Source organism: Kogia breviceps, chromosome 10 (genome assembly GCF_026419965.1).
Source record: "Kogia breviceps isolate mKogBre1 chromosome 10, mKogBre1 haplotype 1, whole genome shotgun sequence".
NCBI classification, from domain to species: domain Eukaryota; kingdom Metazoa; phylum Chordata; class Mammalia; order Artiodactyla; family Physeteridae; genus Kogia; species Kogia breviceps.
Window position 1 is genome coordinate 5,274,073 of NC_081319.1, and position 12,908 is coordinate 5,286,980.

A 12,908-nucleotide genomic window follows, 5' to 3' on the forward strand; every position below is an offset into this window, starting at 1 on the left:
TCTTTATTCTGAAAAAAAAAGCCCAACTGAGGATTGAATCTGATCTTACCTTTCATAAGCAGCATTATTTTATAAGGTAAGTATTTATGAACAATTTATTCTGAGCCCTGGAGTATATAATAAGTACTATTCAATGACTATTTTATTCATTGAGCCTATTAGAATGAATTCTTTTAAAAGACTAACTACATTTTAAAATATGAGTAGAGGGACTTCCCTGGTGGCGCAGTGGTTAAGAATCCTCCTGCCAATGCAGAGGACACAGGTTCGAGCCCTGGTCCGGGAAGATCCCACATGCCGCGGAGCAGCTAAGCCCGTGCGCCACAACTACAGAGCCTGCACTCTAGAGCCTGTGAGCCACAATTACTGAGTCTGCGTGCCACAACTGCTGCCTAGAGCCCTGTGCTCCGCAACAAGAGAAGCCACCGCGGTGAGCGGTCCGCGCGATGCAACGAAGAGCAGCCCCCACCCACCACAGCTAAAGAAAGCCTGTGCACAGCAACGAAGACACAACGCAGCCAAATAAATAAATTAATTAATTAAATAAATTAAAAATATAAAAATAAGAGTAGATTAACATTTTCTTAATAATTGGGCAGAATATTACTAAATGAACTTTCCAAAATACCACTTTTCACAAAGAAAAGAGGTGAGGAGGGAGAGTACTTCCCTTCCAAAACAGTTACAGCGCCTTGCCTGCTCATAACACGTAGCTCAAACTGATGCTGGAAAAAGAAAGCACAGAGCATTGGTTTAGGAGTCATAAGATGTATGTTCTGGTTCTGGCTCTGCCACTTACTGATGGGTGACCATGGGCAACTCGCACTGATTCATGATTTCTACACCTGTCAAGTAGCCATAAAGAAGCTTGACTTTATAGGACTGTTCTAAGGCTCAAATGAAGATTATCTCTCTCTCTATCTATCTATCTATCTATTTACCTACCTACCTACCTATCTATCTATCTATCGGGTCTTACATACACAGAATATTCCATGGTAGAGTGAAAAAAAATAATAGAATATTCAGGAAATCCGGGTACCGGTCTGGGTCAGCTCATCACTGTCTTTCCATGATACCTTGAACAAGTGACTTTTTTTTTTTTTTTAAATCTGCAAAGTGCAAGGTTCAAATTAGATGGTGCTGCATAGGACCAATTTGGAAAAAGGGAAGTGAGGCAAAGTAGCCTTGCTTTTAACTATTTTCTTAGGTTTTCAAGTATTATATCATTTGAAGAATGAGTTTTACCAAAAATATTTAAAAGCTTGACAATGTTATCTCTGTTCTTTGCCATCTCTTTGCAACAGGAAATGAAATAATAGGTACATTTTCAGCAAATTATTTCAAAAAAGAAATTTTTTTTTTTTTTTTTACCTTGCATCCTTCACAAGCATGAACTCCATAGTGGAACCCTGAAGCTTTATCCCCACAGACACGGCATTCAATTGCCATGAGGGAGTTGGAAGGCTCTTCGTGAGGCTTATTGTACAGCTGAGTCTTTTCAGAATAGTAAGGGGGGGATGCAGGCTCCACTTTGATTGCACCTGTGTACAGAAATACATGAGCAGGTAATTATCACATGAGAAACAATGCTCGACAAGCAACAGAGCAAGTCACTATAGTACACCTTACTGCCATTATTTTACTATTTAAGTTAGATGCACTAGGGAACATGAAAAATACACAGGAAAAAGTAGGCTTTGTAATCACAGGCAAGTTGCAACACCCCTGAGCCCCACCTGTGAAAAAAAATGGGGTTACCTTTGTGGTTAACTTTTAACTTTGTGGTTCTGTGACCCTCCCATACCTCCTAATACTAAAGCTCTAACAGGCAACATATGGTATTTGAGATCATTAAGGTTACTTTGCTACATAATGTGCTGTATTTGGCATTCGTGACAATATTAAATTATACATTTTAATTTAAATGTTGCATTTTAGAAGTGTTTTAAAGCCACTCTTGCAAAGGAAACAGAAGGAACACTGCCATGAAAAGGTAATGGTAAGCCCAGCTTGAAGGTACATGAAAAATAAGAGACCAAGTTCCCATCAATGGTGAGTCAGAAAAGATGGTTTGTAAAATGATCTCTGATAGAGAGAGGCCCTATGGAAAGCAAGCACTATCTTTCCACTGCTCAGGATCAGGTCTGTTAAATTTTCATATTAGGCTCCAGCTGAAAGCCACACATATAAATATAACCAAGTATATCATTAATCTTAAAAAAAAAAAAAACTAGAACTACAGGAAGTTCTTACTTATTGTCAAGTAATGGCTGCAGTTACATGGTGGTGGCTCTGGAAAAACAGCATATCAGCAAAGAGATAAAAATCAAGGAAAGAGCATCATAGAAATTTAATCTTGAAAAGTGCAGTTTTAGTTTTTCTTGAGTCTGATGGATTGATGTGAATTGCGTTAATGGCATGGAGATTTATCAATAGCTTACAATGTCAACATTTAAATTTGTGCTGAAAAATAGGTTTCACTGTAAGCTGTTCAAACTGCAGAATTAGTAAAGATGCAATAGTGATATAGAGATAAGTTAGAAAAAGTGACAAAATGTTCCTTATCTACTTACAAGTGAAAAATAGAATTCAAAGTTTGGTGGGGGATGGACTCTTAGCCTGAGATGCACCTGGCAAGGTAATCATGCTGGAAAATGTCCCTGAGAAGGAAAGAAGAAAAGAAAGAAAGGAGGGAGGCAGGAAGAAAGGTGGGGGCAGGGCGGAGAAAGATGATCTGGCGTGTTCACACACTACCTTCCTTTTTGGGCAATTATAAATGCCCACTATTTCATGGATAAATGAATGGTAAACGGCTTCACTACAGGCTTTAGTCTCTGGAGCATTTATCCCAGTGTGAATGAGAGATTAGTCCAATTCTAGTCTCAGTAGTCTGAAAAGTGAAATAAACCTCATACTTTGGTACTCTTGGAGTTTCAGGTCATACTTATAATCCGCAACCATTGGGTCAGCTCTTGGGAATGGAATGTCTTCGTAGTGCGGAGCGGAAATGCTGGAGAAATCAACGGTGGTGAAAGGCTTGATGTCAAAGGAGTGGGAGTGGTCGTCCATCACAGAAAGATCCACGGAGCTGATCCCAAAGTTGGTGGGCCAAAACGGCATCTCTGTGTCCACCATGGTAATTTCTGAAATGGAGAAAAGAATAGCTATGACTTTAGTGCTGGAGGACAGTGCCATCTTGTAAAGATCCACAGAAAGGGAACAGAAAGAGTCTTGGGTCAAGGGATGTCACCTAGGTGATCATGAGGAGAGAAGAGAACATAGCCACCTTCTTAGTGCCGTCCAGGCTGTTGAACTAATGGAGGGAAGTCAGCCCTTACCTGGACGTCACGGTTGAGGACCCTCTAACAGTGTCATGTGTACGGCATACCCATATCAATGTCCTACAAACAGCCCTGCTCTCATCAGAGCAGGATGACTTTCCTAAGGGTATCTGGGAATGGGCCTCTTGCTTTTTCCCAGCAAGCAGAAAGCTAAAGGATGTAGCTCTCAAAGGCTGACTCTTGTAAGAGGTTAAAGATTCCAGCTGTGGTCTTCATAAGAAAAACAAAGTGCCTTGAAAACACAAATAAGGAGACTAGTGCTGTGAATGTGCTTCAGTGGTACCAAGAGGACGCATCAGGCACGGTTTGGGTTCACATGTCTGAATATCTACATGATTAAGTACCCAAACAACTCGAAGTTATCTGCGTTACAGTGCAAACACTACACTGGTGATAGCTTAAAGGTCATACGGGGTCTCAATGACATCCAGAAGAAAGTGTGTGCTCCTAAGGACAGGGGCAGCCATTGAACTGCATCTTTTGTTCCAAATTTCATCTAAACCTACCTAACCCACGTCACTCCATTTACTTTGCCCATCTCCTCAGCATGCTAATTTTCTATTTCACTAGCCATTTTTCTGAGTATATATTACTTTCCTATCAAAGTACCCCCTCTTGTCTCACCTGCAATATCCACAAAAGGGGGTTCATCGACTATTTCTCATCACGCCTATTGCAAAGATCTTCTGTAGACAAAGTAAAGGTTGACTGAGTTAAAGTTAGTGTATATGCTTCTGTATGAATACTGGGAAATGAAAATAAGGATGCAAAAAACGTCTGGGGTGTAAGAAAAATTGTTTACTCACCATTTTACTGGTTTATTTTTGTTTCACTTTTAACATATGAGACTTCAGTGACTGCCTGCCAACCAATGTCAGGCTTCTCAACACGGGAATCATATCCCTAGGGGTCATTTATTTTATTGAAAAGTTTCAGGGAAAATTTTAATGATAAAATAGTTATGTGTAATAAACAGAGCAAAAAATTCCTGTGATTTTAAAGATATACTATGAAACTCCTAAAAACATTTTATACTTGTAGTACATTTCATGGCTAAAAGAACTCTATTTTTAAAAAAGAATATACCCTTTTCCCTTTCTCCCTCCCCCGCAAACCCTGAAACACAGTTTCCCGTATTATTAACGTGCATTTGCCCTATTATTGACACTTGCATTAGTGTGGTATGCTTGTTGACAAAACTGATGAACCAATAGTGATACGTTATGATTAACTAAAACCCACAGTTTACAGTAGAATCCATTCTTTGTGTTGCTCATTCTATGGTTTTGACAAATGCATAACGTCAAGTATCCACCATCACAGCAGCACACGGGATGGTTTCACGGCTCCAAACACCCGCCGTGCTCCACCTATCCTTCCCTCCCCTCCTCCCCCGAGAACGCTGACTTTGTTGTCCTCTTCTACTAAGGGCAATTTTTGGTGGAAAAGCAGGAGAAGCACTGACCTACATCATGAATTAAGAAGTCTCTGCGTGGCATTCAAGGCCCTCCCTGACAGTCTGCCTTACTTTTTCAGCGTCATTTTCCACTCGGGATCCCAGACCTCACCCCCATTCTCATCAGTCCTGTGCTTGGGCGCGTCAGCGCGTGTGCGCAGGGCAGACACTCTGCACTGTCTAGGCCGCTCAGCTCTGCTCACGCTGCTTCCTGAAGCTGCTCCGTGTCCTCCTGTCCCTCATCACCACCCGGCACAATTCCCGTCTGTCTTTCCCACGGTAGTGGGGGATCCCACGCTGGGCCAAATGCTACTCTCTCCATGAAACCTTCCACGAACTCTCCAACTTAAAAACACTCTCCATTCTCCGTGTTCCCACAGCGCTGAGCACCTCTCTTTCACTCTGGTATAATTATTTGGATAAATATCTCCGCTGTTAGATTTCCAGTTCTGGAGCAAAGGACAGTATCTTATTATTCTGTTTTCCTTTTAGACCTTATGCATAGTTGTTGTTTACTAAATGCTTGCCAACTGAATGATCATATTTTATAGGGAAGGAAAGAACAAGTATTCATTTTTCTGTGAAAATGGAAAAAATAAAGATACTTTCTCAGTGGTTTAGTTTTGCTAAGACTTAAGCTCCCCAGAAAAGATGTAATCTTCAATATCATAAATAAAATACAGTTTAAGCTGTAACTCCTCCTCTCAACAACGTATACTCAGTTTTTCTCTTCTGAGAATTGCAAGAGGAAGATTAGGGCACTGTAAACTTTTTTTCTACATAGAAAGGACACAGTAAGAAAGAAAAACAGTTTGCCTCTTCATCTCTATGAAAACAAATTATCCCAGTACACACTTTTCCTTCCCCTCTTTCCCTTCTCCCTGTCCTCTTACTCTGGGACATCTTGACCTAAACAATGTTACTCCACAGGGGCCATGGTTACTGGGAGGCACAGTGGTTCCCTAGACATTTTATTTTGACTTAAAGATGGGGTCCAGGGAGCCTGCTTCTAATTTTGTCTCCAGAAAACATAAGCTACTGTTTCTGCCAAGCTGTAAGCTGAGTAGGTGTTTTTCGTTACTCCATGCAATTACTCATGAAAGAACAAATGAACAAAATGCTTGCATGGACAACAGTCCTTCTCAGGGATAAGTAACAGTGTCATAACTTTCCAGCTGGGCGACAGGAGTGCATGGCATCTGGCACATCGTTAATTTCACAGCCTTTGGTGTGTTTCAAGCAGGCAGGAGTCTTGAGGCAGACACTGGGGAAGGACTAGACATGTGCCATTTATCTCAGACCTTCACCTTGGCTTTTTTTTTTTTTTTTTTTTTTCCTGGTATGCGGGCCTCTCACTGTTGTGGCCTCTCCCGTTGCAGAGCACAGGCTCCGGACGCACAGGCTCAGCGGCCATGGCTCACGGGCTTAGTTGCTCCGCGGCATGTGGGATCTTCCCGGACCAGGGCACGAACCCGTGTCTCCTGCATCGGCAGGCGGATTCTCAACCACTGCGCCACCAGGGAAGCCCCACCTTGGCTTTAAACTCTACGATACTCAATGAGCAGACTTCACAACACGTCAAAGTATAATGTAGTTCAAACAAAAAGACATATGCAAAAATACAGCAACTTCTCTCATCTGAGAGGCGTCATTGTTCGGGAGTATGGAAGTGGGTCAGAAAAGATGTTAAATGATAAAAATCAAGCACTAGAACTATACAGTTTACCTTTGGGGTCCTACGTTGTCCCTTATGAAAAGAAAAGAAAAACTTCTACTAGAAAGTCTGGGGAAATGCTGCACCTCCTTAATAATGACATTAGCTAATATTAATAGACCCCTAAATCTCTGCTAAGTATTATACCAAATACAATGCTTGGACTGTCTCACTGAATGCTCACGATGGCCCTGTGAGGTAGGTACACTTATAAATCCCCTTAAAGAAGAGGAAACTGAGGCACAGTTATGGAAATAGCTGGTCTAAAACCACCCAGCTACTAAGGAGTACAGCTGGGTTATGAACCCAGATGGTCTAAAACTCCACAGCCCGCACACGTGACTTTCTAAACTTAATACTGATTAGAAAAACAAATCTCTTCCTGATCTTCTAGTTCTACATTAAAAAACAATGAATTTCGATGAACCTTCGCTGAACATCTATGATGTGCCAGGTACAGGGGGCTGGGGATGCACTGTGAAGGGTGAGTGATTCTCAAATGGAAGCTTCACTGGAGAAACATGTTCAGCTGAACAAGAGTGGGTGCAGGAAAGAGCCTTTCCTACATGTCTAAAACTTACTAGCCTTGTTGGAAGCGACCTTAGAAAGACACTTAATCACCGATTTTTTTCAATCTCTTCTCATTTGTTTCAGTTCAAGGTCATGGTACTCATAAATATTACTCATCCAGCCCCTCCTTATTGATCTGTTCAAATCACTTTGCAGCGTAAACTGACCTGTGAATTTTCGAATTCCTCTCCCATTACAAGAGCCGATATCCAGAGACAAAAATCACTCTGAAATGTCAGGGCAGAAAAGACGTTTTGGAGATAATCTAAGCTCCTCATCTGGCAGTTGAAGAAAACCAGGCAAAGCGATGTGCTCAGGAGCTCAGGGCTAGAGGCCGAGTCCACGAGAGTCCAGGTTCTCTGCCTTCTACCCCTAGCATCCTCCGCACTGCATTACGAAGCCGTTACCATGTGTAAATACGTTGAAAAGGGGACTTTTAAACCTATACCAATTTTCACAGATCCAGACTTTTTGGTCTTAACTAACACACAGGAATGACATCAAATTTATGAAGGAAAAATGTCTCATGCAAGGAGCCATTTACTGGTTGACAAATTAGAATAAAGAAATTGGTAGTAGAATTTGTTTCTAACAAGAGTAATAGACTCCGAATTCATCAGAAGGTTTAGGGAACAGTCTCACAAAGTGAGCATCACATCTGTCTAAGTCTTTACATAATAAATACAGACGTATGTATTTTATTTGTTTGTTTGTTCATTGCAGGTTGCTGTTCTGAACATTAACAACTGAAGATGGAGAGCTAGTAGCGAGTTAGAAGCCCTGGGTTTGAATCCTGACCTCTTTCTTGTCAATTTTGTGATCTCTTTATCCCTAATTATCCCCATCTGTAAATAATCATACTGTTGACCTCACAGAGTTGCTGTGAAGATTCAGTTAAATAATACATGTAAAACATCCAGCATGGGGCCAGACAGTAAGTTCTCCATAAATGTAATTATTGGTAGTAGTGGTAACTTTTGTCACCAGAGTAACCAGAGTACTAGAATCATGTAAAAGGTAGGCTAAAATCTCCCCAACGCTACCACTAGGGGACAGGAAAAGGAAGAAACAGCAGCAAAGTCCCATTGTTCAAACAGGATTACGCCTAAAACAGATGTCCTGTTTTAAAGGCCTCTGCAAGAGGAGAGACCACAGCCTCTCTGGGTTACTCATTCCAATGCTAAATTGCTCTTCTGTAGCCAGGAAAGTCTATGTCTTATCTGGCATTTCCCCAACTGTGTTATACATATGTTAATGATGTTCCTTTCAAAATAATTAAAAAGAAAAAAATTCTGGTGGGCAAATATACTTAGGAAATGCTAGGTGAAGCCAGTTTAAATGGGTCTATCACAGAACTTCTTAGCATTATATGCTAATAATCCATGAGAATATACAAAAGAGCAGGGAGGTTACGGCATACAACGTTTGAGGAGTTTACCATCTGATGGAACAGAGGTTGTGAAATGATGGTCTAACCTATGTTGTTGGAGTTTGTACATTTATCTTTCATTTTCGAAACATACAGTTATCATCCTCTGCATATTTGACCTTTACCACATGTACTTGAAAAGTTTTATTAAGTTATCCCTTAGGTTTTCTTTAACTTTAGAGTAACTAAGGGCAAGGATTTATGTTGGTTAAAACAACGAGAGAAAGGATTTCTAACTTAAACCACAGAGAAAGGAATCACTGTAAAGACTAATGCTCTTTTTACAGAGACTATCCTAAAAGCCTCCAGGCAGGAGAAAAAAAAAAAAAAAAGTCCCCTATAAAAGGTCAGGAATCAGAAGGACACTGAACTGCTCAAGAGCAGCACCGGAAGCTAGAAAACCAACAGAGCAGTATTTTCAAAATTCAAAGAAAAAAATTATTTCCAACTTAGAATTTTATATTGAGCCAAACCATCACTCAAGTGTAAGAGGAGAATAAAAACATTTTCAGAAATGTAAGACCTCAAAAAAAAAAGTCACCTCGCATGTGTTTTTTCCCAGAGTTCTACACCAGAACAAAAAGGAAACATGGGATCCAGGAAGCAAAGGATTGAGGCACAGGAGAGAGGTGGAAGGAAGACCGAGGACAACAGATCCTGCCTGAGCAGAACCTGTTCCTTGAGAAAATGGACCGGAGGATGGCGGTGGCCTCATGAGATTCCCTGAGAAACCGCAGTGCCTGAGACATGCAAATGCCCACTTTGAGGGAGAGTTTGAGAATGAACTAGTGACAGGTATGGAGAAAAGGAACAACAACAGAAGTGAGTAATTGCTAATTAAAAAAAAAAAAAAAGTGATTAACTCCAGAAAAACAAACAGCTAGTCAGGGTCATAAGTAAAACTGTAGGCCCTTCCCTGCTGGTCCAGTGGTAAAGAATCTGCCTTCCAATGCAGGGGACGCGAGTTTGATCCCCCAAACTAAGCCCGCGCCTCAACACGAGAGCCTGTGAGCCACAAGCTACGGAGCCCACACACCCCGGAGCCCACGGGCCACAACTAGAGAGAAGCCTGTGAGCTGCAATGAAGACCTGATGCAGCCAAAAAAAAAAGTAGAACTGCAGGATACTGCAGTAGAACTGGCTCAATTGTAAGCGCACTTCCAAAATTACTGCGGTGTAAATACAGACAACTAATTTCACCTAAAATTACGAATAACCACACTGTGAAGGGTGGGTTGCAGGAGAGAAGTGTACATTTTGGGAAAGGGAGCGTGATGGCTAAGGGCTAAATTCTTATCTTCTGCAGCAGTTAGTCAGTGGGTAATGACACAAGTTAAAAAATAGCAGTCTAAGCATGTTAAACATACAGCAGTAAAAACCAGGAGACATGTTTTAAAAAGGTAAAAATCATTGCCTCTGAGAAGTGGGAACTAGGTGTAGGTTGCAGACTGTGGTTCTTCATTAAAAGCTTTGTACTACGATCTGCCTTCTAAAACTGTGTACAAGTATTACTTTGATAAAAGTAAAAAGTAAGTTAAATATCTTTAAACTGCAGTATTTTCCCATGATTTCACCTAACAGAGGGAGTAAATATATTCCTTGCCTGCTTCCCAGTCCTCTTAAAAGGACTTATCATGCAATAACCTGGAAAAGTAGAGAGAATTTTAATGTAGTTTCAAGTAAAATAAAGGAGTATCAGAAAATATTTTTGATACTTGACCAACAGATGACTGTCCTTGTGACTCAAGCATTTAAAAAATAAATTCCAGGGGCTTCCCTGGTGGCGCAGTGTTTGAGAGTCCGCCTGCCGATGCAGGGGACGCGGGTTCGTGCCCCGGTCCGGGAAGATCCCACGTGCCGCGGAGCGGCTGGGCCCGTGAGCCATGGCCACTGGGCCTGCGCGTCCGGAGCCTGTGCCCCGCAGCGGGAGAGGCCACAGCAGTGAGAGGCCCACGTACCGCAAAAAAAAAAAAAAAAACAACAAAAAACTATCAATTCATTTCTTTTCCTTCACTGGTATCATGAGTTTTAATTAGCAAAGGAAGAAAAAGACTCTGGACCCATTAGCAGAAGTATAGTTTAATAGTAGCTAATTATTTTTAGGCACTTATCGTATGACAGGCACTGTAACTTAGACCCATCACATATGTAATTTATAATTTGCTAATGTAAGTATAATTAAGAAATGTACATAGTAATATAACTTACATATATAAATAGTCCTATGGGTTGTAAACAATTATAATTAGTACCCAATAGACTGAAAACATTAGACAGAAAGAGGTAAGTGATTTGCCCAATACAACTAATAGGTATTGGAACTGGGGTTTGAATTCTGTTATGGTTTCTCTGAACAGAGAACCTTTTATTTTGGATACCAGGAATTAAGAAAAGGATTAAAATTCCTTAGCATGGAATTTTAGTGGATTCCTTAGTGGGTCATTTGTTTCTTTAACACAAGAAAATATGTTTTCATTGTGTTGTCTACTTAGACTATATTACAAACCAAATCCAGTGCTGCTGTCCTGGTGATACTCCCATCGATAGCCTTGGCAGAGGTTGAAAGCATTTGAATACGTATCTTTATATGCACATTTCTTTATAAAAAGCCAGAAGGTCTCATAGCAAATTTCCAAATTCAGACCAACAAAGGGCATATGATCAGCTTTAGAGAAGTCCATGTTAGTTTATGCTTTCTAAAAATTCATTTTCTCTTGCATGGGCCACATGTTGTTTAGATAGCTTGCTTAATCCACTCCTGAGGTATCAGGGGACAGGAAAGATGATAGGATCATGCCCTCATCAAGAATGATCGTTTCTTCCGCTACCTTAGCTGGAGATTCAAGTCCTCTTTCGCATCATGGTCAGAGTAGTTCAAGGTTGGTTCTTCTGCTAAAACCACCTCCACATGTTTCTAAAAGGAGACTTACTAAAAACTAGTCAGGACTAAGGCTAAATCTGTTGAACAGTTAGTTACTCTGGTTTAGCTGAAACTCTAGCTTTGCCTAGCACACACCAGCAGCCAGCCAAGACTGGTACCTAGGTCAGAAAAAAGGAACTGGAAAGTTCCCCCCCCTCCCCCCGGCCAGCTCCTTCTGCGCAGTTTGGTTTTGGTTTTGCAGTGACAGGGGAAGGAAAATGGGAGAGAGGAGACCGAATGGAAAGGAAAAAAATGCAAGGAATGCTCCACAAATTTGTAGCTACTTAGAAGGGAGGGAGCCACCAAAGATCTGCCAAAGGACTGTTTCTCCTTGCTTTGTCCACCCGTCAACCACTGTAAGGGACCTCCTGCAACCAGGAAGAGATAGAGTGGGTAGGTGTTTTTAAAGAAAACTTTACTACTGAAGCATCTCTAATAGCCTGAAATTATGCTAGAGGGGAAAGCTGGCCTTACTCAGAGTTGTTTAGTCTGGCAAAGTGAGTGATACACTATGCTTCTGTTTACTCTTTTGTTTTCAATTTACTGTGCCAAGCACTCTTAATGAGAAGACAATGGTCTTAAGCTATACAAACTCTGAGAACAAAAGTGTCAAAACAGATGTAGCCAGATCTCTTGTGGTTATGGGATGAAGTGCAGATTTTCCCTAGCTATACTATATATTATCTTAAAACATATCGCCCTGTGATATTAACATATTCTTAGTCAGCATTTTCCATTCTAAGTCCTCCTCCTGAGCCATTATAGCATTATCAAAAATATTCTACACGAAAACATTTGATACAACACAACACTCATCCATGAGTTCAAAAAACCTCTTCACTAGGAAGGGTGAGGAACTTCATTAATCTGATAAAGAACAGCTATTTAAAAGATGAAAAACCTAAAGTAGCCGTCATACTTGACAGTGAAATATCTAAGCTTTCCTTCTGGGATCAGGAAAGAGATAAGGCTACTAGTTACCATCAACACTGGAGATCCTATCCAATCCAACAACAACAACAATGACAAAAAGACACAGAATTAGAAAAGTAGACATAAAACTAACATTACTCACAGATGACATGATTGTATATATATAAAAAAAAAAACGTTACAGTTAAAAAGAGAATTTAGCAAAGTTCCTGGATATAAGGTTGATATAAAAAAATCAACTATATTTCTATAAGGCAGCAACAAACAGAAAATGACATTTTAAAATGATGTTTATGGTAGAATCAAAACCATCAAATACCTAGGGAAAAAATCTAGCAAAATATGAGTACAATCTCTATGCTGAACACTCAAAAGTATATTGAAAAAACATCTAAATAGGGCTTCCCTGGTGGCGCAGTGGTTGGGAGTCCGCCTGCCGGTGCAGGGGGCACGGGTTCGTGCCCCGGTCCGGGAGGATCCCACGTGCCGCGGAGCGGCTGGGCCCGTGAGCCATGGCCGCTGAGCCTGCGCGTCCGGAGCCT

General features: G+C 40.9%; 1 protein-coding gene across 3 annotated transcripts in view; it reads right to left on the bottom strand.

Annotated features, from left to right (window-relative positions):
* PPARG (peroxisome proliferator activated receptor gamma) overlaps window positions 1–12,908 on the bottom strand; it is a 128,146-nt gene that overhangs the window by 45,869 nt on the left and 69,369 nt on the right. For all 3 annotated transcript variants that reach the window (XM_059076110.2, XM_067043409.1, XM_059076111.2), the window contains 2 exons: window positions 2,919–3,146; window positions 1,375–1,544 (listed from right to left, as the gene is read on the bottom strand). In XM_059076110.2, the coding sequence (XP_058932093.1) occupies window positions 1,375–1,544; window positions 2,919–3,138 (390 nt within the window). In that variant the 5' untranslated portion in view covers window positions 3,139–3,146. The remainder of the gene's footprint in view (window positions 1–1,374; window positions 1,545–2,918; window positions 3,147–12,908) is intronic.